The 27,409-nt window shown below is 52.3% G+C and overlaps 10 protein-coding genes across 10 annotated transcripts; 5 read left to right on the top strand and 5 right to left on the bottom strand.

Moving 5' to 3' along the window:
- Positions 1 to 433: 433 nt before the first annotated feature.
- On the bottom strand, positions 434 to 3,116 carry CTHT_0022540 (uncharacterized protein; the record flags this gene model as incomplete). Its single annotated transcript, XM_006692657.1, has 11 exons — positions 434 to 582; positions 644 to 758; positions 810 to 889; positions 946 to 1,018; positions 1,075 to 1,092; positions 1,144 to 1,174; positions 1,235 to 1,356; positions 1,412 to 1,981; positions 2,042 to 2,299; positions 2,353 to 2,526; positions 2,592 to 3,116. The coding sequence occupies 11 exons, from the start codon at positions 3,114 to 3,116 to the stop codon at positions 434 to 436; spliced, it is 2,115 nt and encodes a 704-aa protein (XP_006692720.1).
- A 1,676-nt stretch (positions 3,117 to 4,792) lies between these two features.
- On the top strand, positions 4,793 to 7,615 carry CTHT_0022530 (putative exocyst complex component sec15 protein; the record flags this gene model as incomplete). Its single annotated transcript, XM_006692656.1, has 10 exons — positions 4,793 to 4,843; positions 4,911 to 5,924; positions 5,979 to 6,110; positions 6,161 to 6,262; positions 6,314 to 6,423; positions 6,536 to 6,614; positions 6,669 to 6,961; positions 7,016 to 7,172; positions 7,229 to 7,482; positions 7,540 to 7,615. The coding sequence occupies 10 exons, from the start codon at positions 4,793 to 4,795 to the stop codon at positions 7,613 to 7,615; spliced, it is 2,268 nt and encodes a 755-aa protein (XP_006692719.1).
- Positions 7,616 to 8,075: 460 nt separating this feature from the next.
- Positions 8,076 to 9,180, bottom strand: CTHT_0022520 (uncharacterized protein; the record flags this gene model as incomplete). The annotated part of the gene is made up of 3 exons (XM_006692655.1): positions 8,076 to 8,243; positions 8,314 to 9,015; positions 9,085 to 9,180. 3 exons carry the CDS (start codon positions 9,178 to 9,180, stop codon positions 8,076 to 8,078), a joined length of 966 nt encoding a protein of 321 aa, XP_006692718.1.
- A 1,112-nt stretch (positions 9,181 to 10,292) lies between these two features.
- CTHT_0022510 (uncharacterized protein) lies at positions 10,293 to 11,123 on the top strand (the record flags this gene model as incomplete). Its single annotated transcript, XM_006692654.1, has 2 exons — positions 10,293 to 10,535; positions 10,755 to 11,123. 2 exons carry the CDS (start codon positions 10,293 to 10,295, stop codon positions 11,121 to 11,123), a joined length of 612 nt encoding a protein of 203 aa, XP_006692717.1.
- A 464-nt stretch (positions 11,124 to 11,587) lies between these two features.
- On the top strand, positions 11,588 to 14,562 carry CTHT_0022500 (tryptophanyl-tRNA synthetase-like protein; the record flags this gene model as incomplete). Its single annotated transcript, XM_006692653.1, has 7 exons — positions 11,588 to 11,729; positions 11,792 to 11,865; positions 11,926 to 12,523; positions 12,591 to 12,776; positions 13,295 to 13,725; positions 13,801 to 14,038; positions 14,096 to 14,562. 7 exons carry the CDS (start codon positions 11,588 to 11,590, stop codon positions 14,560 to 14,562), a joined length of 2,136 nt encoding a protein of 711 aa, XP_006692716.1.
- A 519-nt stretch (positions 14,563 to 15,081) lies between these two features.
- Positions 15,082 to 18,544, bottom strand: CTHT_0022490 (uncharacterized protein; the record flags this gene model as incomplete). Its single annotated transcript, XM_006692652.1, has 7 exons — positions 15,082 to 15,166; positions 15,225 to 15,514; positions 15,579 to 15,763; positions 15,837 to 17,622; positions 17,692 to 18,160; positions 18,226 to 18,407; positions 18,485 to 18,544. The coding sequence occupies 7 exons, from the start codon at positions 18,542 to 18,544 to the stop codon at positions 15,082 to 15,084; spliced, it is 3,057 nt and encodes a 1,018-aa protein (XP_006692715.1).
- An 852-nt stretch (positions 18,545 to 19,396) lies between these two features.
- CTHT_0022480 (putative cytoplasm protein) lies at positions 19,397 to 21,741 on the top strand (the record flags this gene model as incomplete). The annotated part of the gene is made up of 4 exons (XM_006692651.1): positions 19,397 to 19,769; positions 19,847 to 20,930; positions 20,988 to 21,249; positions 21,316 to 21,741. The coding sequence occupies 4 exons, from the start codon at positions 19,397 to 19,399 to the stop codon at positions 21,739 to 21,741; spliced, it is 2,145 nt and encodes a 714-aa protein (XP_006692714.1).
- A 55-nt stretch (positions 21,742 to 21,796) lies between these two features.
- Positions 21,797 to 22,606, bottom strand: CTHT_0022470 (uncharacterized protein; the record flags this gene model as incomplete). Its single annotated transcript, XM_006692650.1, has 3 exons — positions 21,797 to 21,949; positions 22,180 to 22,259; positions 22,321 to 22,606. The coding sequence occupies 3 exons, from the start codon at positions 22,604 to 22,606 to the stop codon at positions 21,797 to 21,799; spliced, it is 519 nt and encodes a 172-aa protein (XP_006692713.1).
- Positions 22,607 to 23,459: 853 nt separating this feature from the next.
- On the top strand, positions 23,460 to 25,286 carry CTHT_0022460 (uncharacterized protein; the record flags this gene model as incomplete). Its single annotated transcript, XM_006692649.1, has 1 exon — positions 23,460 to 25,286. The coding sequence occupies one exon, from the start codon at positions 23,460 to 23,462 to the stop codon at positions 25,284 to 25,286; it is 1,827 nt and encodes a 608-aa protein (XP_006692712.1).
- Positions 25,287 to 25,663: 377 nt separating this feature from the next.
- On the bottom strand, positions 25,664 to 26,588 carry CTHT_0022450 (uncharacterized protein; the record flags this gene model as incomplete). The annotated part of the gene is made up of 2 exons (XM_006692648.1): positions 25,664 to 25,795; positions 25,851 to 26,588. The coding sequence occupies 2 exons, from the start codon at positions 26,586 to 26,588 to the stop codon at positions 25,664 to 25,666; spliced, it is 870 nt and encodes a 289-aa protein (XP_006692711.1).
- Positions 26,589 to 27,409: the final 821 nt, after the last annotated feature.

Here is a 27,409-nt window from a genome sequence, read left to right as displayed (position 1 = left end):
AAGAGACCAAGCTAAACTGCCAAAGCGAAGGCCTATGTATACAGGAATGAGTGCTTGCACCTGAAGACATCCCTTTGACTCCTCAAAAAACAGGCCTTGCGATATGGGACCACCTTTCCTAGATCATCCAGGTTTGATCCTCTTCGGCATGTCCAATTCCTTCAAGTTGGACCTGCCTATCCACCCATCGCCATTCCTGTTGCGTGCATCCATTTCTTCCACTAATTTCACGGCAAGCTGGCTCTCATTCTGGCTCAAATCCGAACGAGATGCTCCATGTTAGGCTGCAAACCGGCGTATTGCAATAAAGATGATGGTCATCTTCCTTGAACTTGTCAAAGATTGCGAAGCAAGTGAAGCCAATGCCAATGGAGTGCCGAAAACTCAATATCAAAATGCATTTGGTCCCACTTAGCGCCCTACATCTTGTCGATTACTGGGGACCGAAGAAGCCCCCAGCGCGTCTGTTGGCTTCATAGTCGAACTCTTCGAGAGCTGCAAGCCTGGTGCCGCGGTCAAACTGAGAACGGCGGCGACGTTGCTCATCGCGGAAGTGCTGGCCCGCATTCGGGGTGAAGAGACCTGAAGAGTTTATTAGCCAACTTCAAAGAGCCGACACGATGCCAAAAGGCATAGTACCTACCAACATGTTCGGCATTCTCGCAGCTACGCTTCATCTTGGACGGGTTGTCAGGCGGGGGGAAAGGCTCCTCCTGACCGGCCAGTTCAGGCTTGGGCCCGTTGATGGTATAATAGAGCTGGAATTGTTTTAGAAGGCAACCAAAGAAGCGGGTGTGATAGCAGCTTACCTTAGGCCGGTAGTGAGGTGCTTCCAACATAACGGAGCTGTTACGGAACTTCTGGACAAGACAATCCTTCCCCTGTATGGCTTTCTAGGTGTTAGAACGACACATGTTGTCGACGATACCCCAGGACGATACTTACTGGCATACGAGATCTCCGCTACCTTGTCGCTCTTAAAGCAGTTCCAGCGCTGGTTGCCCCGTGCGTTCACAAACTTGGAGCTTTTGTCAGCACTCAAAAGACAAGATCGTTGTAGATAAAATTACATACATCTATAATGTCCAGTGGCTGTCCAGATGTCAGCTTGAAGGCCAGTGAGACGGGTTAGAGCTTACTCACATCCACAAAGTTGATGAACGCATAACCAACGCTGCAGATTTTTCCTGTTAGTTTCTGCATCCCACGTTGCATTTCAAAATCCGTTACTTACTTGCAGTCATTGGCGAAATCAATGCGAAGATACATGAAATCGTACTTGCCCCAGCTGGATTCATCCACAATTTGCTTCAACATGGCCTGATCCACCTTGTTGGGGATGTTGCGCAACATGATCTGTAAGTGTCAGGTTGAACTGCGCAGCCTGATGAGAAAAGTGGGAGGAACATACTGTTGTCCGGACATCGATGCCCTCCCGAATGCGGTTCACATCAACCACGTTGTGGTTGTTATTGTGGTTGTAATACGGGGACCGGGGAATACGCATGGCATGTTGGCGGCGGTTCTCAAGGCGGCCGTAGGACTGGAGGCTCCTGGGGCTTGTGAAATTGCTGTGAACTGATGTGATCGGAGTTGATGGCGGAGTGGCGTACACCGGACTCATAAGCTGTGTGCCCGTTGCCATGGAGCTGAGAGGATTCATCACACCTAATCCTTGGCCGCGAGTTGGAGTCTGGTCGAGCATAAGACCCCTAGAAGCCGGAACCGGGTTGCGATAAAGGACAGGATACATGGGAATCGGCTGCTGAGCGCCATGAAAACCGATGGCAGAGTGAGTGAGAGGGTTGGCCGTAAACAGAGGGTTGGCCATGTGAGTGAGGTCCGGAGGGCCCATGCCGTGTAAGATGCTGGCAATGTTCTGAACCGGACCCCGAGCGACCGAGTAGCCATCCATAGGCTGTGCTACGGTCGATGAGGGATTGGCGCCTGCCTGGTGGTGTGCAAGAATCAAATGAACTCCCTACACGAATGGTTAGAGGAACTTCCATGGTTTACTTCGCTTGCTGTGATGACAACTTACCCCGAGCGTGGCTTTGTTGAACTTCTGAACCACGGTCATGGCGACATCGGCATCACAGAACTCGACCAGAGCACGAAAGGCGTATTCATTTACGTCGCTTTGGCGGTGAAGGGCGAACACCTCTCCCTGAGTTTCTAGGAACGTCTGAACAACGGTCTCAACGTGAGGTGTGCCCATATTGGCGGCCTGACCGAAGGCAGTAATCAGAATCTGGCCATCACCAACATTTTCAATGTCAGTGGAGGCTGAATCACAAGCCTATTTGCCTATCAGCAACAGATCCCACACGATATTGATGAGGCAAACTGAACCTTGTGGAAATCGGCGGCAGTGATGTACTCCAAACGGTACTCAGGAGCCTCAGTTCTGATGGCTTCGGTATGGTTGCATGCATCCTTGATATGGGTGAGACGAAGATAGACTCTGCCCTCCTTCTGAACGAAGTTACGTCTACCCTTACGTGGGAGACCAAACTTCTCCAATTTCTTTTTTTGGCTATTAGTTGGTTGAGACAGTCGACGTTGCACGGTAAATGTCGTCTTGGACTTACCTTGAGATGAACCTCAATCTCTGAGATTGAAATAGGACGGGAGAGCGAGTAGATAACAATATAACGAGAGATACCCAACTCATGACTGAACTTTGGAATAGAGGGGAGTGCCAACAGCTGGCGGTTCGCAACCGGGCCAACAGTTAGGTTAGTCGGGCCGCCCAAAGAGCCGCGGGCCACAATGGGAACAGAGTCAGGGCGAAAGGCTGAAGCAGTGGGCGACAGCTTCTGCTCCTGCTTGACGATGGCATTGTTGGAGACGAAGGGATCTTTCTCTGCGGCGGTTGCGGAGGGGTTGGCACCATTGGTCTCTTCACCCTGGCCATGGGCGTGGGAGGTGTGATTTGAACCAAGCACATTGATGGTAGTTAACGCCTTGTTTGATTTGGCTGAGCTGTCCTCCGGCGAAAAGGCAGTGAGTCGGGTATCCGGAGTGCCCTCGTGCTTATACGAGTCGGCACCACCGGCCGATGAGTGGGGAGAAGCCGGATTGAAAGACCCGTTGCCCTCTCGCGCTTGCGACATGTTGAGTCCGTGAAGTGGTAATCCTGTTTGCTGGAAGGAAGTCGATGATAAACCAACCAAGTTGGGATACTCGATGGGACCTTACGAGAGGACTGAAAGGAGTGTACTTCTCGCAGGCGGGTGCAAGCTGGATACCAGGAAAGTGAAAGATGAAGAGAGAGAGGGGATGGGAACGATCCAAAATCGTGGGTGATAGGAAGCCGCGTATGCTGTCGTGTGGGCACGACAAAAAAGAAGCTGCGATTGGCGCGATCCCAACCTGCGGAAAGCACGCGTGATGCCTTGTATAAAGACTGCTGCGTGACCGACTTTAGGGTTAAGGGAATGGTCTTCTGTCCTCGACGCAAGGTCTGGCCAAAAACCACGATGTGGGATTTGAGAGTATGGCTCCAGGACGAAGTGGGCGTGTAGATGGGAGGGAGGTGCCTCGTGGGGTGGCAGTGGAAATCGCTGTGGGCAACGGAAGAATGTCCAGTTGACCAAGCAGCCTTGTGTGTGTGGCGGTTGCTGCTTTTTGTAGGAGACAAGCAAGGCTGAAAAGAATGAAACAGGAAAGCCATGCCGCAGGCTAGGTACTAAAAAGCCGCTTTCTTCGAGCACTTCAGATGGAAAAAGTTCAAAGACCCTCCGCGGGCTCGTCGTGCTTTAGGGAAGGTGCGATTCCACAAACGTCGTGTTGTCGCGTTCTTTCCATGTCTCCCTTCTAAGGAAACCACTAACTACCCAAAGACCTCTTAGAAGATAGGACTTTCAGGCAGCCATGCGAGGCAAGGTTGTAATCTGGGTATAACAAGTTGCCTATCAACTTCATCTAAGGGAGTTAAGTACCTAAGAGTACTTTGCCCTGACGGCCGGCGTTGACCAGCTCATAGTTGAGACAGATCTTATTGATCAAATAAATGCTTTCAATTCATGTCATGAAAAAAAAGAAAAGTTAATTGAAAAATAGGCCGTACTTATCATCCTGCCATGAACAACGCAAGAATCACCTACCGTGGTATTGTTTACCAGCGATGGCACTCAGGGGCAAGGGTTTGACCGTTCGGTCTTTTAAAGATCAGCTTACTTCTTCCACATTTTGTAAGAGAAACACAAGGCAGAGAGATGAAGAAGATTCGATATTCGATGGAGATTTTCCCGGTCTCTTACTCCTCCTGTCGTCATGAGATTGGAGCTCGAGGGGCACTGTTTATATTTTCAGGGGCCAGGGAAAGGGGGGGGGGTGCCAGGCATCTGCCAGCCGACAGCAGTTGTAGGGTCCTCTTATACTGAAAGGTGGCAAAGTTTGGGACTGGTGTCAGCAGACCGGGAGATCTTGCTGCTCTGTGTGCTATAACCAATTCTGTTTTCATGAAAGTACAGTAATACAAGAACAAAGTTGTTCTCGGATTACGATCTGTAGGGTACACCATACCCATACTCATCCAACCCTGGTTGCTGTCGAACCTCATTACGTAGGAGACGCACGGATCACCTCTTGGTCTTGTTGCCAGGAGGCCACAACAGTCAACCAAACATCGCGAACTCATCTCACGACCAAGAACACTCAGTTCTTTTACCCTCCTAATCTTTTTGGGGCGCTTTCTACAAAATTTGTATCGCCGCGTCGGCGCGACAACAGAGGACCAAGTAATTTGTCCCAACTTCAGCAAAACAGTCGGCAAACCGGGGTCAAGATGCCGAGAAAGCCTCAGGCATGGGATGACTTCGACTCGGCCGTCAGTCAGGTGCGTTGTCGTTGTCGCCTTCTGTTGCTGTCCCTTGCTGCTGATCTCACTAACGTTGGCATTACAGATCATCCTTGCCCCCACAGATTCGGAATTTCTCGATCAGTTGATCCCGGTATTGAAAGATGCCACGACTAGCAGTCGGATCGGTTCCCTTGTCCAGAGCCTCTCTCAATATGCCGAGGACCGCGAGGCCGATATCGAGCGCATCGGGTTAACAAAGCATGAAGAGTTTCTGAGTTCAGTAAACCAGCTTCAGAAAGTGCGCGAGGGCACAGTGGCTTTGACGTCCGAAATCCTTAATTTAAACCAATCAATCCAGGCCAGCACCGAGAAGCTCGCCGAGCAGAAGAAGGCCCTAGTTAATACGCGCGCAGTGAAACAAAATATCGCTGAAGTATCCAGCGCCCTTGAGGAGTCGCTAAAGATATTACATGCCGTCAACAACGCCCACGGCCTCATAAAGAAGAAGAAATACTATGCCGCCCTGAAGTCACTGGAAGACCTCCAAAACGAGTACTTGTTGCCCATAATCCAGAACAAATATGCGACTCAATACAAGCTAGCCGACATGATCCAAAAGTCGATACCAGCTTCTCAGAAGGCTATATCTGAGGCAGTGATGTCAGATCTCAATACCTGGCTTTTCCGCATTCGAGAAGCGTCCCAAGTACTTGGCGAGGTTTCTTTTTATCTTACCCAAGAAAGGAGAGCTAGGCAGAAGGAGCGTGCAAATGCAGACCCGCGTTTGGCGCGTTTCAAGCTCAACTCTGCGGTTGAGTTAGTGTTTGATGAAGATAATGAGTTTGATCTCTTGCACAATGAGGAGGTCCAAGTCGACTTCACCCCTTTGCATGAAGCTTTACATATCCATGACTCACTTGGCCAAGTTGACAAGTTCCGTGCCGAGTATGCCGCCACCAGACGTCAGCAGAGGGACCTCATCATGCCTAGCTCAGAGAGCATCTTCACCAATGGCAACGATGACGGTCTCAAAGAACTGCTAGAGAACATCGCTGGGTTTGCCATCGTTGAAAAAGCCACGATGCAATGTGCCCCAGCTGTTCGTTCATCTTTTGATGTATGGTTCTATCCACATAGCCAAGTGTCGTGTTGTCCTCTAACACATGGACAGGTTGAGGAAATGTGGGACCAAATGTGTGAAACAGCTATTCGGATCATTTCGAAATCATTACATGAAGTTAATGACCCTCAGCTGCTCTTCGCCATCAAGGAAGACATTGCTCTGTTCATGCAGACGATGGAGGTGCGTTTGTCTGTAATATGACACGCAACTGTGCCTGACCTCGGTGATAGGGCTGGGGATACTCCCCTACCATGATCAACAATTTCCAGCTTGAGCTCTTCAGCAAGTACGCGGAAGTTCAGAAGCGCCGTTATACTTCTGAATTCTACGAGGTTGGTCAGATAGCTGGTAAACTTCGTTACCGTTGCTAATCGTCTTCAAAGATCGTCTCGACGGACGACTACATGCCCATGGATATCACGACCCAGGAAGACTACGAAAACGTTCTCAGCCTCACCCAATTTTCCAGTGAGAGACCTCCAGAAGAAGTCACGTATGTATTCGCCAGTGATGACTTAGTGGAAGAGTCAGCAACTAACTTACTCTAGGCTCCCCACCGTATTTCCCTTTTCTAAAATGTATCCTCTCTGCTGTTTAGCAATCAGGCAATTCGTCAACGAATTCTACGAGTTCAGCAAGGAAAATTTTGAGCATCCAGCCGCCGTTGATGAAACCCTTAAGAAGGTATTGTGCCCCGCCCTATAGTTCTTGGAAACATTAAACTCACCGTTTGTTTAGACATTGGACGAGCTCTTAACGGATATCGTTTGCCAAACCTTGGTTGATCGGCTAAACACCCAATATCTGGGCCAAATAGTCCAGATCCTGACGAACATTGAGCACTTCGAGATTGCTTGCCAGCACTTGGAGCAGCAACTAGTCGAGGTTCGGTTATCAACGTCGACAGGAGGTCCCATCAACCTTAAGGCTACAGAGCAGTTTAGGAGCCACAAGAAGACTGCCGAAAAGCGCATTTTTGAGCTCGTCAACTCTAAGATTGACGATCTCGTGGAGACTTCCGACTATGACTGGTATGGCTTGTGTCTCAAATTTTCCCTTGGGTTGAGTTAACACCGGGTTCACAGGACCGCAACAAGCAAGCCAACAGGAACGAGCAGCTACATGAAGACGTTAACCCAGTTCCTGGAAAACATCATGAGCTCGACTCTTCTAGGTCTTCCCAGAGAAATCAAAGAGCTCATCTATTTCGATGCACTCAATCATGCAGCCACCAAGATCTTGGTTAGTCTACCGCTATAAGATCTCACGGAATTTTGACTGACCTCTCGTACTTCCAGGCACTCCCCCTGTCCCCAGACGTCAAAAAGATCAATCCCAATGGCGTGGCAGCCATGGCTCTCGACGTACAACACTTGGCGGAGTTCGTCTCTAAACTGGACAATGCGTTCATGCTCCAGCAGAACCTGGAGGAGCTGCAGCAAACCATTGCCTTGATGCAGTCCGACAACCACGAAGAGTTCTACGATATCTCACTCCGCAACAAGAAGTACAACCGCGTGGATGCTATGAACGGGCCAATCCTCCTGGAGAAGTATGTATCCATCTCTTATCCAAGGGTAATGATGAAGCTGACATTTACGTCTTCTAGACTCGTGCCGCTGGTCGAGAACCCGGGCCGGTCAGCGCCGCTTGCTAATTTCAGCTCGCGCTTCGGCCTGAGGTAGATGAAGACATCTTTCGATACCCCATCGCATACAGGCGGATGAGCCTCCATGATGTTATGATATCAAATCACTGTATGTATGACAAATAGATGACTCTCACGGTATTAATGACGAGGGATAATTCACTCTACACGGTACAGATGGGTTAACAAATTGATACGTGAGAACAACCACACTATAACCAAACACCGCCGCCCACTTCCGTCATAAGGGTGACTTCGGAGAAAGGAGACGTTTCGCAAAAAGAAAAAAAAAACAAACTGTAGTGCGTTTTGTCATGAGAGAGTCGCAAACTCGCAAACGGGGAAAGTAAGCACTATCATCAAATCCATCCGTCCATCCGTTCCATCCCCCTTGCCTGCCTACCATCGCCGAATATCCGTTCATCAAATCCATAAGTGCGCCAGCCAGAACCCAGACCCTCGCGAAAATGATGGCGAAACCATATCCTCCACTGTTTTCACATCTGCCTTGCATAACCTGTGGTTTTGGAATTCAGGTCAACCGACTCTGTCTGCGGCAGCGTCCCCTCCTGCACGTTCTGGAGATCGAACCCGCCTAGGTCTTCGAACGGCTCATCCTTAATCACCGGCATCTGGCCCTGCCCCTCCTGCTTCAGGGGCGCTGCCTAAGCGCTCTGCTGGGTGGGGTTAGACTGACATTCCGATGGGGGGAGGAAAGGGACTGCTGGTCTGTACCTGCTGCGGAGGCATGGTTCCATAGGTATACATGTCGTCGACATTGTACATCTGCGCCTGGGGCTGGCCATACGCCGGCGCGCCCGTCTGGACCTGGCCTGTGTACATGGTCTGGGTCTGGCGGTAGTCGGCCTCGGTGCCCATGTGCTGACCACTAAGTGTGTAATCGGTCGTGGCCATCGGGTGGCCGCCAGTATGGTTAGGCGCACCAACACCGGGAATCTGGGTCTGGGCAGCTGATTGTTGGGCTGCAGCCGCCGCGGCAGCAGCCTGATGATTGCTGCTCCGCTTGTGGGTTTGGGCTTCCTCGCGCGGGACGATATCGATGAGGAAGTCAAACATGTCGGACTTCGCCAGCGCCGAAGCAATGTCCGAACGCTGCAAGGTGCGTCTCTTATTCTCCTCAGCATGGATCCAAGCCCTCATGGTCAGCTCGGTGATGAAGATATCGCAACCCTTGGCAAAGAGGATCGGAGCCTCAGCAGAGATCATCTTAACATCGGGATCGGCCTTCATAACCTTCTTTATCCGGGCCAGGGGGAGCTGGTGCATCTTGTAGTCGTGCTGGTCATTCTCGAGGTGATGGATGGTTTGCTGCCAGTAGGCTGTCAGGATATCCTTGTAGTGCCCGGTGAGACCCTGATGCACATTGGCCCATGTGCCAGTGTAGAGCTCTGAAGGGGCAAATCCTTGCGCTGAGATCTGGGACGGGTATTAGTGTCTTGGTCTGATGCACCGTTGTCAGAGTCAATGGAAAGTTGGGAGACTCACCGCTGCGCTTGCACCATAGTGGCCGCCATTGCTCAGATCGTAGGCCGGCATCTGCCGGGGCTGCTGTGGATGCTGAGACTGGTTATGCGGATCCATGATTTGATGCGACGATTAAGCTGGACACCACTGGAGAGAGACGGTCTTCAACGTGTCACGGCTGCGAAGCGGGGTTCTCGGTACTGAAGTGGTTGACGATGTTTCGCGGAAACTTGGATATCGCGCACACTCCCCTCGAATTTACACTATATCTCTGCTAAAAGTTTTAGCGTCTAGATGCAAGATCGCTGTATATGCGGCGATCGGCCCGCACATTTGTTTACTTTGCGACTCGGCGCTGTCGATGGTCGCAACCCAGCGTTCCTGGGTGCTTCCCTGATTGGGCAGCGTGATTGGGTGGGCGCGTCTCGGACGGGGGAGCAAGGGCAAAGACCGAGCGAATGGGTGAGTGGAGCTTCAAAGAGGGTGTCTGAACGACTCGCCTGCCTGGACTGCCCACAGAAACGCGAGCCACTCAGCTCTCGTTGCGAGCGGTATGAGATGATTGGTGAGATCGGGGCGGGCGGATTGGTTGAAGCTTGAATAAATGGACGTAGAGGATTGGCGCAACAGAGGGGCGGGCGGTACTGTCCAGAAAAATGAACACGATCAAACATACCTTTCTGCGAAAATCGAAGCAATCGAAGCAGTTACGCGCGGAACTCTGATGGAAAAGTGCAGAAGTTCCTTGAGTCTTCGGGAAGAACCCAAGCGCCAAAATGATTTGTTTAAGCGGTCAGTCTCGTTGGGCAGCGAGGGCGGACAACAGGTCACTGTGTGGTGTGGCGCATGCGTTGAATCCAAGCGAGGATTGGCTGTCTTTATGTCACTTCTGAGTTGTCGATCGCTCCAGCCTCACTTGTTCGCGGCTGTAGTGACACAAGGTGAGAGAACCAAATAACAACCTGAGGCAGCAAGCAACAATGTTTCTCCAGCCGCCGAGAGGCACGTGCCAGCTTGGTTTCGTCAGAGACCCGCTTTTGCCAGCGAACGCTGTGGGTCCGTTGGCCTACAGCCAAGGTTCGGCAGCTCTGAAACCCCACATGACAGACGGCTCCATCCGTTCGCTTCAATTTTTTTCCCTCCTAATTTAATCGATCGCCGAACTTTCAAGCTTTCCCACCCTCATCTTTCACGTTCCGCGCATACGATTGCGGTTTGGTTTGAGCACCATGGCGACCACACTTGGTTTGCCAGACGAAGAAATTGACCGGCTTCTCGCGGAAGCCGAGGCTCGTCTTGCCGGGAGTGGCGATGCAGATGCCGGAGCAATAGCACTCGCAAAGCCTGCTGCGTCGAAGCCGCTGACTGTCGCGGCGCCAGCGGCCCCGAAGGCTGGGGAGCAAACAGTTCCTCAGGTTAAGAAAGCCGAGGAGCTGTCTGTTCGTGTTCCCCAGCTCCCCCAGAAGAAAAAGGTACGTGCTGGCTCCCTCCTGCCTACAGCCGACTGTGTGTTTTGTGATGAAATTAAATCCCAACCTGTATGACGCTGGCAACATCCCGTTATGGGACCCGAGCTGGCACCATCATGATTTTTTTTTTCATGTTCATAGTTACTCTGACTGCACACCATGTTTCTGGAATATTTAATGCGACATATTTTGGGTCGGGCTGCCTGACTGACTTTAATGTAGGGACCTCCAGATACATTATCTGATTGGTACAACATTCCGCGCACGAATTTGACACCGGAGCTGAAGCGCGATCTGCAACTGTTAAGAATGCGTGACGTGGTTGCCATGGGCAAGCAGTTCTTCAAAAAGGATAACCGCAAGGATTTTGTCCCTGAGTATTGTCAGGTTGGCACCATTATCGCTGGTGCGACGGATGGTGTCAGCGGCCGCCTAACCCGCAAAGAACGGAAGCGCACCATTGTGGAGGAAGTTCTGTCTAGCGACAGCGTCTCCAAGTATAAGCGCAAGTACCACGAAATCCAGGAGCATAAGAAGAGTGGAAGGAAAGGTTATTACAAGAAACTTATGGCTGCTCGCAAGCGCAAATGAGCGGATTTGGATCATTTGCTCACTGATCTTCGGCGACACACCTCTGAAGCGATACAGAGGAAAAATCCTATGCCACTGAGAACCCAGCAACACCACGAAGATGTGGAAGGAAGGCCTGGGCATTGAGCCTATACTGCGCATGAGACTTGCAGCTAAAGGCTCTCACTCACAAGCAGTTCCAAGTAAAAGGATGGAGCGCACAGCAGGTTGAAATATGCCTGCGCAAAACTTCGGCGTCAGCACCATCGTTGCTGACCCTACCGGGTGCTATCAGGGCTCTCGTGATTGTTCTTGTATTAGATACTACGCTATTAATTAGAGATACCCAATACGGAACGTCAAGTTATTGTAAGCAATTATAGAATACGTGCCTCTTTGTGTTCTTGGGGTATGTCTGCAATCTGCAACAGACCCGGTCTCGGTGCTTCAGATTCTTGCTTCCAAACCTCTTATCGATAAGAACCATGGCCAACCCTCGCGCCAAAATCTCGGCTGAAGGCTTCGACGACAAGCCGTTCACGCAACATCCCAGGTTGTCAAGGGGCAAACAAGATGAATGCGCAGCGGTTAATAAGGCCATTGGGGCCCTTTTTCCAAGGGCAATTGGTATGCCGGACTTACCGATACTTCTTGCACTTTGCCAGAGTCTAATGTGTCAATGAATGTAGCCCCTCGCGGCATCCCGGTTGTCGGCGATGCCCATTGCTCGGGCTTCGACACAGCTCCGTGCCACGGCTGCCATGTGAGTATCGGCTGGATCAACTAAGCTTTTTGCTCTACAGATACTGACAGTCACTTACAGGCCCAGTTGTCCTGTCACAATAAGGGCGATGAGGTTAGCCAGCCCCGCCGACGTCCTTTGAACCATGAAGTCCTCCGAAAGCCAAGCAAATGCTTACCAGTTACCTACAGCAGCGTTGCCTCGCCCCCGCCATCCGCCGTCGCTACCAATGAGCCGCCTAAGACACCCGCCGGGCAGAAGAAAGGAGAAGAAGATGAGGGCATCGACCGTATGCCCCGCTCGATCGAGGCCTTCTGGCTGAAGCCCCTACGGCGCGAGGTTGAGTACGGAGTGCCCATGTGCGACCTGCAACTGCGCTCTTATTCGGCGCGTAATCTCGAGTTCTTCTGCGACTTCGCCCTTCGTGCCGCATACTACCTCGGTCTGCCAGCTTTCGGTCCCGTTCCTTTGCCGCGCAAGATCCAACGCTGGACAGTGCCCCGCTCCGTCTTCGTCCACAAGAAGTCTCAGGAAAACTTCGAGCGCATCACCCTCCGGCGCTTGATTCAGATTCGTGATGGCCATCCTGAGACAGTGCAGCTCTGGCTGGCGTTCCTGCAGAAGCATGCATACTACGGCGTTGGTATGAAGGCGAACGTCTGGGAGTTTAGCAAGCTGGGTATGTTGCTCTTCATTTCTCCGGGGTTTGTTTGATATACTGTATAGTGACTGACATTTTTCCACAGATGTTGCCAAGGAGATGGATGCTGCTGTGCAGGAGACGGAGAAGCTGCTGGAGGACAAGTGGGAGCACCTCGGCTATCTGCAACGGAAGCCCGAATTCTCTCCGAAGGGCAAGGAGGTTGTCGAGAAGCTGCCAAAGCCGGAGGAGATCGAGGAGTTCCTTGCGACAGAGAGGAGAAAGGTCTCCGGTGGGCGGTAGAGGGGATGAAGAAGGGGATGTCGCGATGTTTGCGTTGTTGTACAGTAGATATGAGACCTCTGTACGAATATGGATGGAATATAACATGGGCTTGCTTTTACTGGAAAATCATTCATTGATCAAAAACTGCCTTCTCATCATGTCTCTGTCTAAACTGGAGATAAGGCTGTTTCCCTGAATGGTCAATTGCACTGTCCTACGCACTGTGTTCTTGAGATTTTAACTCCACCTGTTTCAACTCGGGACGGTCCTGGAGACGGAAGTTCATCTCACGTTGCTCTTCACTTTCATCACTCAATTGGTTTTCTCACCCCAAAGACTCCAATTTTAAAGGGCAAGTTGTCGAGATGAAAAGCACCAAAATATACCGTCAACTCAGTGCCTGCCACAAGAAGTGGCAACATTTGGCAAGCAATGTCCCAAGTGTAGTCTCAGCATCAAGATCGGCGACATCAAAGACACTCAGCAAGCACACCATAACCAGTCAAATACGCAGCTTCACGTCAGCAGGTAGCAGAAGCGCTGGAATTGAGGTTCAGGGCAAAGAGAGCAGAGGAGCTGTGAAGACAAAAGATAAGTCAGAAAAACCTGAGAGAAAAGTCGTCTTCTCGGCCATCCAGCCGACAGGTATCCCACACCTTGGCAACTATCTAGGAGCCTTGAGTCAGTGGAAGCGCCTGCAGGACGAGGCGATCAAGGATCCGAACATCAAGTTGTACTTCTCTGTTGTCGATCTCCATGCCTTGACGGTGCCTGGTCCCAAGGAGGCCTTGGTCGCCTCTAAGAAGCAGACGCTGGCTGCTCTGCTTGCCATTGGCCTTGACCCAGAACACTGTGCTTTGTTCTACCAGTCTCGTATAAAACAAATCGCCAATCTGTATTGGATCTTGGGGTGCACTTCATCTATGGGTTACCTTTCTCGTATGACACAGTGGAAGGTAAGTTCCCAGTTCCTCGGAAGCTGATGGATTTGACTCAGAGGGGTCAACTAACCCGAATTTTCAACAATACAGAGCAAGTTGAAGCTCGACGCAGACACATCATTGGAGGACTCAAGGGCTAAGGCTGCTCTCAAGCACGGCCTCTTCTCCTATCCGATTCTCCAGGCCGCTGATATCTTGATCCACCGTGCTACCCACGTTCCTGTGGGCGACGACCAACGGCAGCATCTCGAGTTTGCCAGAGAGTGCGTCACCAACTTCAACAGCACCTGGAAGACCAACTGCCTGGTTGCCCCTGAAACCGTGATCGGTGAGCCCTGCCCCTGAGGCCCCCTGATGTATTCCCAATGCTCATATTCCTCCGCAGCTCCCACCAAGCGCATCATGTCCCTTACCAACCCCCGTGAGAAGATGTCCAAGTCCGACCCGAAAGCCAGGTCCCGCATCCACATCACCGATGCCCCAGAGGAAATAGAAAAGAAGATTAAGGGCGCGGTCACCGATGCTCTGGGTAACATCACCTACGACCCAGTCGAGCGGCCAGGAATCGCCAACCTGCTCGATATATTGTCTGCCTTTGATAAGCAGGGGCGCACACCCGCGCAGCTGGCCGAGGAGTTCGCCGATCAGCAGGCTCCCGATCTCAAGGCAGCTGTGACGAAGGCTTTGATTGATGGGCTGGCCGAGATCAGGGATAGATACCAGTTCTTCCAGGAAAATGAGAAGGCGCTCAAAGACGCCGAAGAGACGGGTACAATTCGGGCGATCCGAAGTGCGGGGAATACCATGTCGATGGTTGAGAAGGCTGTTGGTATTTATGACTTTTTCCATTAAGGGGTTGGATGAAGCTTCTAAAAAGGATAGATGGGAACCTGTATAATAGACTGGGCTCTGTATGATAGACAGCCATCTCTGTTCATTTGTATCAGCGATATGGTTTAGATAATGCCGCTCGAAGGGACCATGAAGGGATCACTTATAGGAAGCATATATCAGGAGACGGAGTATTGGGAGAAGTTGGTGCCACGAGAGTAGGATGACTGAATTGGGTGCATGTGTGAACAACGGAGGGAATCGAACAATGTTTGTAGCATGCATCTCTCATTCTCACTACACTGAGATACAGCAAGCGTCTCCTAAAGGCTATATGACCATCTCTAGCCCATATCTACTTTCAGGATTGTTATGTTTTCATACCCAATACCGTGTTGAGTACTCGGGTATGAAGTCATTTGCCATAATTGGTGTCGAGACCTTAGCAGGGTACAGTCAAGGGCCTCTTTCGTCCCAACCACCATTGCTGACCTGTGAAGGGGGTACATTAAACACTACCCCAGATATCTAACCCTCTTCCTAGGACGCATACGCAAAATTGGATCCACGGCAGGCGAGCCAGAACTCCCGGACTACTTGGTTGGTTGTGCGCGCGCCTCTCAGCCTGCTGCGTCGTTAGTTATTTGGCCACCAACACAGCACCGAGAGGATGCGAAACTTACGCAATGACCTTCCTCAAGAAAGCTCTACCGTCCTCAAGCGCGACCCTCTCACAGCCAGGCCAGCATGCCTGTCCCTCGAGTAAGGCTTGCTCAAGCCAGGCTTGTGCCTCGGGCCGCAGTACGACTAGCTTCTTGAGCGGCTCGCACAGTCGATCCAGTTCGGAGCGAGCAGCATGTCCACCGATGTTGCGCATCAAAGACCGGGCGACCAGAGGGCCCAGGTGTGTCATCGCAGAGGCGATAGCTTGCTCAAGTGCCGGGTTGGACGGCTTGAGACTGATGAAGTTTGCCTGAAAGTCATGTTAGATGAGCATATTAGATGAGAAGAATGCGATTAAAAAGTTGGGGACGTACCCAGAACTCGGCCGCAGCGTTTTTCGGCAGGGGTTCAGTGCCGTCGAGAACTTTGAGGGTGAAGAGGAAGAAGAATTCGATCAGTTGAGAGGGCTGAGCGTTGAAGAGAATCTCGGGATATTTCGAGATGACCTTTTCAACAAAGTTGATGCCGTTGACAGCGATCTCAGTATCAGAATCGGGATCTAAGATGGTGTTAGCAGAGAAAGCGCTTACGCCTGAGTTGGGGAAAGAGGGTTGATCACAATGATGACCTACCCGGCATGCCCTGAATGATAGAAATCACCCACGGCAGCAAACGCGTAAGCTGCGGCGGCACGAGAGCCTTCGGTCCGCGATAAAGCGACCCGACGTATGAGCAGACCGTGCTCAACAGCGTGCCGATCCTAGGGGTCTCATAACGCTGCTGAACAAAGTAGTCCGTAACAACGTCGGGGTGGAACACGAACGGTCCCGGCTCCGTCTCCGAGAAGCCAGCACGGAAGATATTGCAGATAATCTCAACAGCCTCGCCGCTGGCCCCAAAGGCTGACTGGACGCCGGCTAACACACGCATAATGTCTGCTTGCAAACGACTCAGTCTGCTGTTTGGGTCATGGGGTGCCGGCTCGCTATCTAGGTCAATCGGATGTTCTTTCACATCCTGCATGCCCTTGGCCATGCTTGCCAGGCATCTCAAGGACCTGAGGGCGATATGAAGAGCAATTTCTTCAGCAGACGGAACTGCTGGTGGGTGTGGCGTCTCCAGGCCTCTGAGGAAGTCAGGGTGGGAAAGGTTGAGGATGTTAGGCTGAGCTTGAAGCTGGATGGCAAGTTCGAAGTCTTTCTTGAGGAAATTGTAGAGCTCCTCAAACATATCCAGTCTGTGCCCCTCCTCTTTGATAGCTTGGACAATGGAGGCAATGGATTGAACAATCCTCTCTTCAGCAAGCGAGTCCAACACCTGACTGCCGCGAATAGTCTTATAATGGTTGATGAAAGCTCCAGCCTCTCCTGTAAGGATGGAGCGGCATGAGGAGCATAGAGTTGAGATCGACCTTGCACATGGTCCTCCAAGGACCGGATCACCCAAGGCACCAAATAAAAGATTGAGTGCATCGGGCAGGTATTGTGCGTTCCGCTCAAAGTACTCGCAGTACTTTTCGATCAGGGCCAAGCCTGTCTGGCGAAGACGCAAGGGGATAGGCCCATGAGCCTGGCCGAGAAGCTGGAAGAAAGGAGATGAAAATACGTTGCTCAACACGTGGTCATTCCGAGCATCTTCCGAAATACAGTCGGCCAGAGCGCCGAGGCAGAAGGCGGCGGCTTCAAGTTCGGCCCAGTTCTGGGTAGGGAGGACACGCAGGAAAAGGTCAGCAAAAAATGAAACAAGGCTCGAGCCTTCGAGGGTGAAGACCGACTGGAGCATATCGCTGACGTCTTTCCTGGCATCATTGAATGCGGTACGCTCTGTTGAATCCCACTCCGCGAACACCTCTGCAGGCGGCCACTGGATCTTTCTCCAGGAATTAAGTATGACAGCCTTCAAGTGACGTTCGGCGAGTGGCTTCCAAGACTCTGTATCCTCTTCGTCTGAGTAAATATTATCGACCATAGTCTCAATGAACGTTGACCAGAACTCGAGAGCTGGCACAAAGACAGTGTCATCAGCAACAAGGTAACCATCAGCCGCAAGGAGCCCAGTCAGCTTCTCGAGGAAGCCCTGGGAACGCGCGTCAGTGCCATGCATAAGGTCTTGCACTTTGGCATCACCGTATGCCAGCATCAGGAGACCGAACGAGATGCCATCTTCATGGTGATTGCCGTGGAGAAGGCGCTGATAATGCTCAGCTGCCCAAGGGCTTTCGAAAAGTGAAGCCAAAGTGTTGTAGTGCTCTTCTGTGAAAAAGCTTGAATAATTGCTCAAAACATCGCTGAACAATTCAGCAGCTGGCTGGAAAAGGTCTGGATCGGCCAAACAGTTCATAGCAGGCCCAACTAGTTGTCTTAGAGGAGTGACCAACTCCACGTTAGGGGATGCTCGCTGGGCATACAAGATCCAAGCCTTACTAAGTGTCAGACCACATGTTACAAGACACGCATAGCTACTTGGCTACAGAAGTTTCAGACATACCTGGAAGCAGGCCAGGGCTTCTCCCTGAGTTTTGATGGCTGGGTTATCTTCTGGAGGGTTAAAGGCCCTGGCAAGCAAACAAGTCACATCAGGTCCGGTCTTAATCAAGCGCTCGTGGACTTGGATGAACTTGGGGGCGCTCATATCGGTCTTGCCAACCTCCTCAACCAAGGACGTAATGAACCACACAGCTGCACTCAGCTTCTTGCGGTCTAACTTTGAAACAAGGATCTCAGTCGTGAGGGCATCATCCAGTCCCTCAACTGGAGTACCCCGTCCAAGGTCCAGGCAGTAGAGGAAATGGCGAACACAGTGTGGCCATAGATGGGAAAAATGGATGAAAAAAGTGACCAGAGCCGTGCACAACTTCTTGGTCACGAACGGAGCAGCGCCGTCAGCAAGGGACTGAATAGTCCAGCTGATGATGTTTTGAAGTAGGCTGCTTGTGTCCTCTTCACTCAAGCCAGCACTGCAACAATCATATTAGACTTGAGTTCTTTCACAACGGTTGATAAACAGGATAACCTTCCATACCTGTCCCGGTTGATTTTCACAATAAGAGTGAGTGCAGCATAGAAGCGAATATTATCTTCCCGATGGGAGATCAAGCTCTGTGCGAGCTGCCATCCTTCTGGTGACCGCTGCAGTCGCTGGAGTACTTCTTGGATCTTGGTGATAGTCTCAGGGGGATTTGGTTGATAGAGGGCACGGATGAGCTGCAGATCGGGCTCAGTATTATAGGTTCTTTATCGGTCGGCTCACAAAACCAAGACATTGAATCGGTTTCACTCACTGATTCAACCTCCGCAAGGCTGGTAGGTAGAGGGAGCTGCTCCATTGCGCTGTCGGCCATTTTGTCCCTTGTCACTGTCGGTTTCTGATGTCGGAAAAAGTCATCGGTCTTGGCTAGCCCAATAATGGAGTTGAGCGGATGAGGTAAGACGCCGAGTGACCGAGAAGATCTCAGAAGCTGAAGCAGCTTCCTAAAGGAGATTGTTTTCGTTGCAAGTGGAGAGAGGCTGAGAGGGGTCAAGAAATGAGAAATTGTGAGAGTCAAGATGATAAAAACTTGCTTTGAACCTTTCTTTATCGGGCGAGCGCTTTCCAGAATCACCCCTTTTGTCTCAACGACTTGTTGGCCTTTTTTTTTTAACTTCCGTACCTAATTCAGACGACCCGACGGGACAAGCACCGACCGATATGCAACCTTAACGCTAATGAGTGTGTGAGGCTCGCATTTACTGATCAAGCTCTGTGGAACCTGCTGGAGCTCCAAGGCTACAGTGCCAGAACGCTGGAAACCCCACCGATGTCTGACCTGGTCGCGAGTGGGAACAACGGCTCTGGAGACACAACGGTGGGGTGTCAAGAAGTACCTGACCGCCCCAGTGTACCTCTCCTGCTTGGTTATGAGGCCGTCTCTCCCATCTTATCTGCTGTGTGAAGTTATTGCAGCAATATCACCATGGAGGTGTCATTACAATAATATTATGACTACTTCTGGCCAACAGAAGAAAAAGCGTTGTGCCACCAGAAGCATTCTACAAGCCATGGCTGTTGTACTCGTGACATGCTGAGCCCAATTTGGCAGCTCGATGAGGGGCGATGCGTGAGGTCGAAGTTGGAGCTCCCCGAGCTGGAGTGCTTGAGTGGGGCACCTCCTTATATCTCAACCACCTGAACCAGCGCAGCTGCACCAGAGCTCATGCCCGTTGGACACCCGACCTCCACTGCCCGCCTCCTCCGGGCTGCGAATCGGTTCCGTCTACCGCGCGGGGCCGACTCTTCCTACGCCGGCCAGTCACACTGCCCCGCCCACGTTCCACTGCGCCCTGTATTTGATATCAAGGCCCCGCGACCCAGCTCTCCAGCCGTACCTCTTCCCCGGAACCTCTTCCCATTCCTCTCGCGCTTCTCTTCCCAGCATCTTTCCTCAGCAGCAGTTTCTCGACCCAATAGAGCATCCTATACCACCCAGACAACCGGCGCAACTTCATCTGAAGAGATGACCGTCCACACCACCGAGCGCCTGCGGGCCCTTCGGTCCGTCATGAAGGAAAAGGGAATCGACATCTACGGTATTTATCCTTTGTTTCCCCCGTCATCTCACCGTCTCCTGCGTCCGAGTGACTCCTAACACCCAGTACCCGTACAGTTGTCCCATCCGAGGACAGCCACGCGTCCGAGTATATCGATGCCTGCGATGCCCGTCGCGCGTTCATCTCTGGTTTCACCGGTTCCGCAGGCACAGCCGTGGTGACGCTCGAGAAGGCCGCGCTGGCCACAGACGGCCGCTACTTTAACCAGGCCGGCAAGCAACTGGATGAGAACTGGGAGCTCCTCAAGACCGGGATGCAGGACGTCCCGACCTGGCAGGAGTGGACGTCGCAGCAGGCGGCTGGCGGCAAGGTAGTTGGTGTTGATCCTACCCTGATCTCTAGCACTGTCGCCGAAAAGTTGGATGAGAGCATTAAGAGAGCCGGAGGCGCCGGTCTGAAGGCTGTGACCGAGAATCTCGTGGACATTGTTTGGGGTGACGCCAGGCCCAAGCGTTCCAATAACCCTATTTTCCTTCTGCCCCTGAAGTATTCTGGTAAGGATTCAGCATCAAAGATCGCCGATCTTCGGAAGGAACTGGAGAAGAAGAAGGCTGCTGGCATCGTCCTGTCTCTGTTGGACGAGATCGCCTGGCTTTTCAACCTCCGCGGGAGCGACATCGCGTATAACCCGGTCTTTTTCTCGTATGCGCTTGTAACAGCCGATTCGGCCATCCTCTACATCGACGAGTCGAAGCTGAACGACGAGTGCAAGAGCTACCTGGCGCAGAATAAAGTTTCCATCAAGCCATACAACGCCCTGTTTGACGACGCCAAAATGTTGGTGAAGGCGGCCGAGGCCCTTTGGACTGAGCAGTCGCCTAAGAAGTTTCTAATCTCGACCAAGGCCTCGTGGGCGCTCAAGCTGGCACTTGGCGGCGATAAGTTCGTTGAAGAAGTGAGGAGCCCGGTGGGCGACGCTAAGGCGGTGAAGAATGAAACCGAACTGGAAGGCATGCGGCAGTGCCATATCCGGGACGGTGCGGCTCTGATCCAGTTCTTCGCCTGGCTAGAGGACCAGCTTGTGAACAAGAAGGCTGTAATTGACGAAGTGGCTGCTGCCGACAAGCTGGAAGAGTTCCGGAAGAAGCAGAAGGACTTCGTCGCCCTGTCCTTCGACACCATCTCAGCCACTGGGCCGAAGTGAGTGACTCCCTTTCACATGCCTAGCGATTATGATGTATGCTTACCCGCCCATAGCGCTGCTGTTATTCATTACAAGCCTGAGCGGGGCAGTTGCGCCGTTATCGATCCGGATGCTATTTACCTCTGCGATTCAGGAGCCCAGTACCTGGATGGCACGACGGATACTACTCGGACGCTGCACTTCACCACACCAAAGCCTGAGGAAAGGAAGGCCTACACTCTGGTCCTGAAGGGCAACATTGCATTAGATACTGCTGTCTTCCCTAAGGGGACAACCGGTTACGCAATTGATGCTCTCGCCCGCCAGTTCCTCTGGGTAAGATTACAAATCCATACGTTTTCTACCAACCAAGTTGAACACTCAATCCTAACTCTTTAACAGAAGCAAGGCCTCGACTATCGGCACGGTACGGGCCACGGTGTAGGCTCCTTCCTCAACGTGCACGAGGGTCCGATCGGCATCGGCACCAGGAAGCAGTATGCCGACGTGCCCCTTGCGTCGGGCAATGTGTTGTCGATCGAACCGGGTTATTACGAGGATGGTTCCTACGGCATCCGCATCGAGAACCTGGCGATCGTGCGCGAGGTCAAGACGGAGCACTCCTTCGGGGACAAACCCTTCCTCGGCTTCGAGCATGTCACCATGGTGCCTTACTGCCGCAAGCTGATTGACGAGTCGATGCTCACGGCCGAGGAGAAGGCATGGCTGAACAAGTCGAACGAGCAGATCCGTGCTGCCATGGAGCCGTACTTCAAGGATGATGAGCTCACCCGCGCTTGGCTGGAGAGGGAGACGCAGCCTTTCTGAGGAAAGCATGTGACACACTTGTCTATGCTTTATGAGGCTTGAAATGTAACAGATCTCAGAAGGACATGAAGGCCGAGAGCACGAATGCCAGGGCGAAGGAAAGCTTAAATGCTGTGTGTTGGTTTAGCGCGGCTAAGATCCGAGAACCCCGGAAATGCTCTTTAAGCTTGAAGTAGGCGACCAGGTCGATACCATTTCGAGCTGCAACCTGTGATGAAGGAAGGGAGAGAGAAACCGGTTAGCTTCTCTATAGAGATGATTGGATTTGGGCGAGTCATGAAGCTCAAAAGGAGATTCTGAAGAGACGAGCTCTGATAGAAAATGGGTTTTGATTCACAGCCACACATGGCGGAAATAAAACCCTTGAAGGGTTAAGCAAAGAAATATGGAACAGAGAAATGTAGTGCTGATAAACTTGGGCGTGACCACGCGACTTACATGGAAGATGAGCATAGTAATTCCTGCCAGCAGGACAAGTGTCTTGGAGAAGACGCTCACCATTAACCCCGTGAAAAAGCCTGATTTCCAACGTTAGCGTCATCTCCGTTTCAAAGGCCCAACTTTTGAGCTCAACAATACCCGCTAAACTCCCCCTCGAAAGCTGTTTAACAGTCTCGGCACTCAAAAAACGCCCATCCTCCTTATTCTTGGGTGGATTCGTCGCCAGCGTCCGAGTCTGCTGCTGCACGGCGGCGTCTAACCGCATTGGCCTTTGATGAGTCAAGGCCACCAGACCGGAGGTGATGCCAATGCTGATGGGCAAGACGGTTTGGCGTAGACGGAGCAGGCCCGGGCAGGGCCTCGTCCCGGGCTTGATCCGGGAGCGGGGAAGGGCAGTGCGGACGAGGAGGGCGGGTGTGGACATGTTGATGATTTATGTGCCTCAGCCTTATTTTAGAGGACCGAGATCCGAAGGCGTGTGTACAGGTACGGAAGGTTTTATGTAGTTCAGGAGAGAATGTTTGGTAGTGGGGTGAGAGGGGGGTTCGGCGGTTAGGCATGGGACGTTGTAGCTCAAGACCCTACCGCGAAGCTCGCCGTGTACGGAAAGGTGGAGCCGCTGGAGCGGCGCAGACGGTGACATCATGAGGGTCCTAGGGGGCTGCGAGACGACACATAAAGGAACTTGTTCAGGAATACACTCGACGTTTTCAAGAATGAATGGAGAGGAGTATATAGATATGTTTTGCTTTAAGCAGGAGTTTCAACGATGACATCAGAGCACTCGAAGACAGCGGCTCTCAGGTAATGTCACCTGAAGCTCAGGTCTATCAAGCGAAGACAAAAAGTCTTCGAGCTTCACCTTGAACTAGGGAGAGCAACGAGATCAAGATAAACGTAACCGATAGCGTCCTCAAACTAAATACCATCAGTTGACACCCTATGTTCAGCATACGGATTCGTGAAGAGACAGGATGTGAGAACGAGCTTGAAGAGGTGGTGTGGCCGGGATGCCAAGACTAGAGTTCGCCAAGAGCTTTTGGAGCTCGCTTACGTACGACACGCGCCGGGTGATTCCCCACATCAATCAACGCCAAGATTTCAAGCTCCCGCTGCTGGTAATCGCGCGTCGGACGCGTCTCTGCCCCATCACACTGGCCCCTCGCAAAATATAACCACCGCGATCCGACCACTTCACGCAGCCGCCGTCTCGTTCTGCCAACGATCTTGGAACGTATTTTATACCAAAGGGACATCTACCGTTATTTAGAGTCGCAATGCCTCGTCCGAGACGGTCGCGTGTCGCACCGGCCCGTCCCACAGTAGCCGCTGAGACTGTGCAACAAGATCTCGCTCCAAGTGACGGGAAACACGATGCTGCCAGTCGCGAGCCGGAATCGGTTGCTGTCGAGTCCCAGAGCAGTAACTTGACAGAACCGCACAGAGCACGTGCTTCGATGCTCAAGTTGGACTCAGATCAGACAAGGGCATTAGAGGAATCGAAACAGCGAGAGGATGAGGCCATGGCGCGGTTAGACGACTTGAGTTCGACATCCCGCCCTGAGCAGCCCGAGAGCGCCGATAACGAGAGGGAATCGCCAGCTCGGGGACGTCCTCGTTTGACGGATGTGTCAGGTTTGGATCTTGAGGATCTTTCTCTGGGCAATCTGGACGACAGTCTCGACGATTCAGAGGACGCGATCGATGACACACGCACTGGCTACCGTTCGACAGATACCTCGACTTTCAGCATTTCTATGTTCAAGCGCGGCCGGCCTCGTCAGTCAAGCGTTGCGGGTAGAGACGATGCTCCCATTCGGCCAAGTAGTCGTGGACAGAACACACCCAGCATCAGCACTACGTTGAACTTCAGCAACTTCAGGAGGAGGGCGCGGGAGCCGAGTATTTTGTCAAGCGTACGGAAGCCGATGAGGCATCGGTCACAGTCTGTTACCTCGCAAGCTTCACGGGCAGCAAGTGTCTTGGAAGATGGTGATGATTCGGGACCCGATGGCGAGTCAACACCCGTTGACAAGACCAGGCGGCAGACCCGCGCCTCACAGGCTACTGAAGCCGCTAACGATGACCTGCATGTGTGTCCGTCTCGGAAGCGCAAGTCTCTGGAGAGTCACGAAAATTACCGTGAGAAGCGACCAGCGCTGGACGTCTCCGAGCCGGACGAAGTGCCCAAGCCAGAGGAGGTCCTCCCTTCGATCGAAGTCGATCACGAACCCGTTCCTGCTTCGAGCCCAACTCGCGGTAGAACTCGCGAACGGGAACGGCTTTCAACCCCAGCCCAACCTCCAGCTGCTGAAGATGACCCTGACATGGCACCACCAATGAGCAGCAGCGCCTCAGCAAGTAACAGCCCAGTTGCCTGGCCATCCCTCGACGCCCTAGCACACCGCAACTACACACGCAAGCCGCCGCCTAGGCCAGAAACCCCCGAGTTGATCGATTCATCCTCTGAGCTCTCCTCGCCCCCTTCGTTGACCCATTCCCCTAACTACCCTACCGCCGCAGCCAAGGCTGCTGCGGCGAGAAAGAAGGCTTCTGTCCAGCCGCCAGCTGCAAAGAAACTCACCACAGCGGACCTTACTTCGCTGCTCCCGCAACGCCGGAAGAAGTCAGCCAAGAGGCAAGAGAGCATCGACAACGATGATCCATTCGACGTGGACGGCTCGTCTGATGAGGAGCGCTATGTGGCTGACCCCGAGGACGTCTCGTATGTCCAGGCACGCACATCAAGGAGGAAGAAGCAGCCTTTGTCCAAGTCAGCATCGAATCGTAAGGGCAAGGAGAAAGAAGTCAACGGCAAGGCGGATGGTGGCAAGAAGAAGGCTGTGCGCACATACGGGTCAGCGAAGCAGCAGGATAAGGAGAACGAGGAAGTTGTGGCGGAAGAGATTGTCGTTGGAGGGGCTGGCAACGAGGATGATGAGGTGGAGTCTCTGCCGGAAGAGGAGACGACACAGATGTTGACGGAGAGGATCGGCGAGGAGCTTGCTAAGGCTAAGAAGAAGTTCAAGGAGGTCGATAAGTGGGAGCTGTCGTTCGAAGAAGTCGGGCCTGAATGCTCGTCGCCGGATCCATATGCTCGTTAAGTAGTTCGTTGAGTAGAGGGCTTGGTGGGAATTGACTGATCAACGAGGGCTGGAATACTTGGGAGCGTTGGGTTTGGGAACAGGACTTATAGGTTGCCGTGGGAATGGGTAGTTGGGTTGTGCTTTTGCTTCATTGGGGATTTGCACTAGGCTGGAGCGTCCGCTTGACGATACCTATACGGATCGGTTGGCATGGTATATCTTCTACGTATGTCTTTTCGCTTACTGTTCACGCCCCGGGGAAAACATTATGCTCCATGATTCAGTTCGTGGTCTACTGCTGGTATTCGTGACTTGAAACCCAACGCCCAACGCCTCGCCCTCGCATCCATAAGCGATTTCGAAAGAACACAGGACATAGAGAAAAGATGGCACGACTACGCCGGCGCAGCCGCAAGGTTTGCGTAGTCGAGTTTCCTCTCCACAAGAGGAAGTAGGGGGGCTACCTGATTAGAGTCTCTCAGGGCCACAGTAACATCATCTGGCAAGAGGCCAGTCATGAACAGATTCTGGAACAAATCAGTCAAGACATCCCACCGACACCAGGCAAGGAACACGACTTACCCTCTTGACATTTTCATATTTATCCTCCCGGGCAGTATATTCCCGAATAACCTCCTCCTTTTCAAAGTCCACATACACCCTGGTATCTCTCACCCGGATGAGCACATTATCCAATCTCATAAACAGCCGACACAGCAGCAACATCCGCTGATCCATAACCCTCAACTTCACACTCAACACGCTAATTCCGTTATCATCTAGCTCGCTCTCATACAGCACCACCTCATCAGCAAACAAAATCGGATCCCTCCTCTTCAGCAGCTCAATCGGAATTGCCTTCTCCCCCCGTCTCGCCGCCTCCTCCTCAACCTCGACCAACCCTTCCCCTTCCCGTCCCTTCGTCTCATCTCCCTTATAGCAACAAGTATAACTCCAATCATAAGGCCTCACCACCTCCCTAATATCCGCCGCTGAGCTCTGCTCCCGACTTCGGCTCCACTCCTTCGCGTACGCGACCTGCAGCAGGCCCTGCGCACCCGTCTTGTCCACCGTGTCGAGCGCTGATTCCGCGCGGAAGGTGATTCCCCAGCCGGTGCGCAGGTGTGTGATGCGCACGAGGTTGTCTCCGAAGATCATCTCAGGGATGGGGATACCCAGGCGCGCGGACATGGCGTCGATGGGGCCGGCTTTGAGGATGGGGAGTTTGAGCGTGGTGATGGTGAAGCCGCGCTGGGTGTGGGTGCGCTCGGCGGAGGAGGGGGTTGGGTAGGGGTCGGAATGGGCGCGTTGTTGGCTCATTTTTTCGGGCGGGAGGGTATGTGGCCGCGTTGGATGGGTGTTGAGGGGTATTTGAAGGGATGGGAAGTCAATATTGATTATTTATGGAAGGTTATAGCGGCGGCGCCCTGGGCTAAAGCTGACTGCGACACAGGAAAGAGTTGGAACTTGAGGGGGTTGCAATCGGACGGGCTGTTGGCTTGGCTGGCGGGGTTGCTCGTCGTTTGGCAGGTAGTGAGGTATTGAGCCCGCGTCTCGTCCACGATTGCTCCAATGACCTTATCAGTAAGGTATTTTTTGAGTGACTTTGAACAGTTCGCCCCAGAGCAGGTGGCTGCAAGACACTCGGGGTGGTTGGCACTGTTGGAGGACGCGAACTGTAGTCAAGAGGGGCTGGAATTGCAACTTTAGCGGGGCTTTGGCTGCGGGCCGCTCATGGTGGGGTGGACGTTCGTGAGGCTCAGCTCCGCTCGTCATGTCTAGGATAGACAGGTACATGGCATTGATACTTAGTGAAACATGAAAAGAAGGAATGGATGGCAAAAATATGTCCAAATATCTGTTGAAGAGCATGAATAACGTTTCCAAAAGCTTTACAACTAACTTTAGTTATATCGGTTGACATTTACACCATTAACACTCTCTTATTTTTTTTCAGTTAAAGTACTGAGATATCAGCCCGAAATGGTTCCTGAAAAACAAATAGGGAAAAAAAAGTCCAGTCATGTCTTAAGCTCCGGGAATAGAGGGCCTCAGCTCATGAAGTCCTCTGCCCTCTGTTAGCTGAGTGTTTCTTTGCATTCATACTCTTGGCACCTACATCAGATAATAACAAACTCTTG

Source organism: Thermochaetoides thermophila (assembly GCF_000221225.1).
Source record: "Thermochaetoides thermophila DSM 1495 unplaced genomic scaffold scf7180000011816, whole genome shotgun sequence".
Classification (NCBI taxonomy): Eukaryota; Fungi; Ascomycota; class Sordariomycetes; order Sordariales; family Chaetomiaceae; genus Thermochaetoides; species Thermochaetoides thermophila.
Note: the sequence above shows the minus strand (reverse complement) of the source record. Positions and strands in the feature narration are given on the sequence as shown.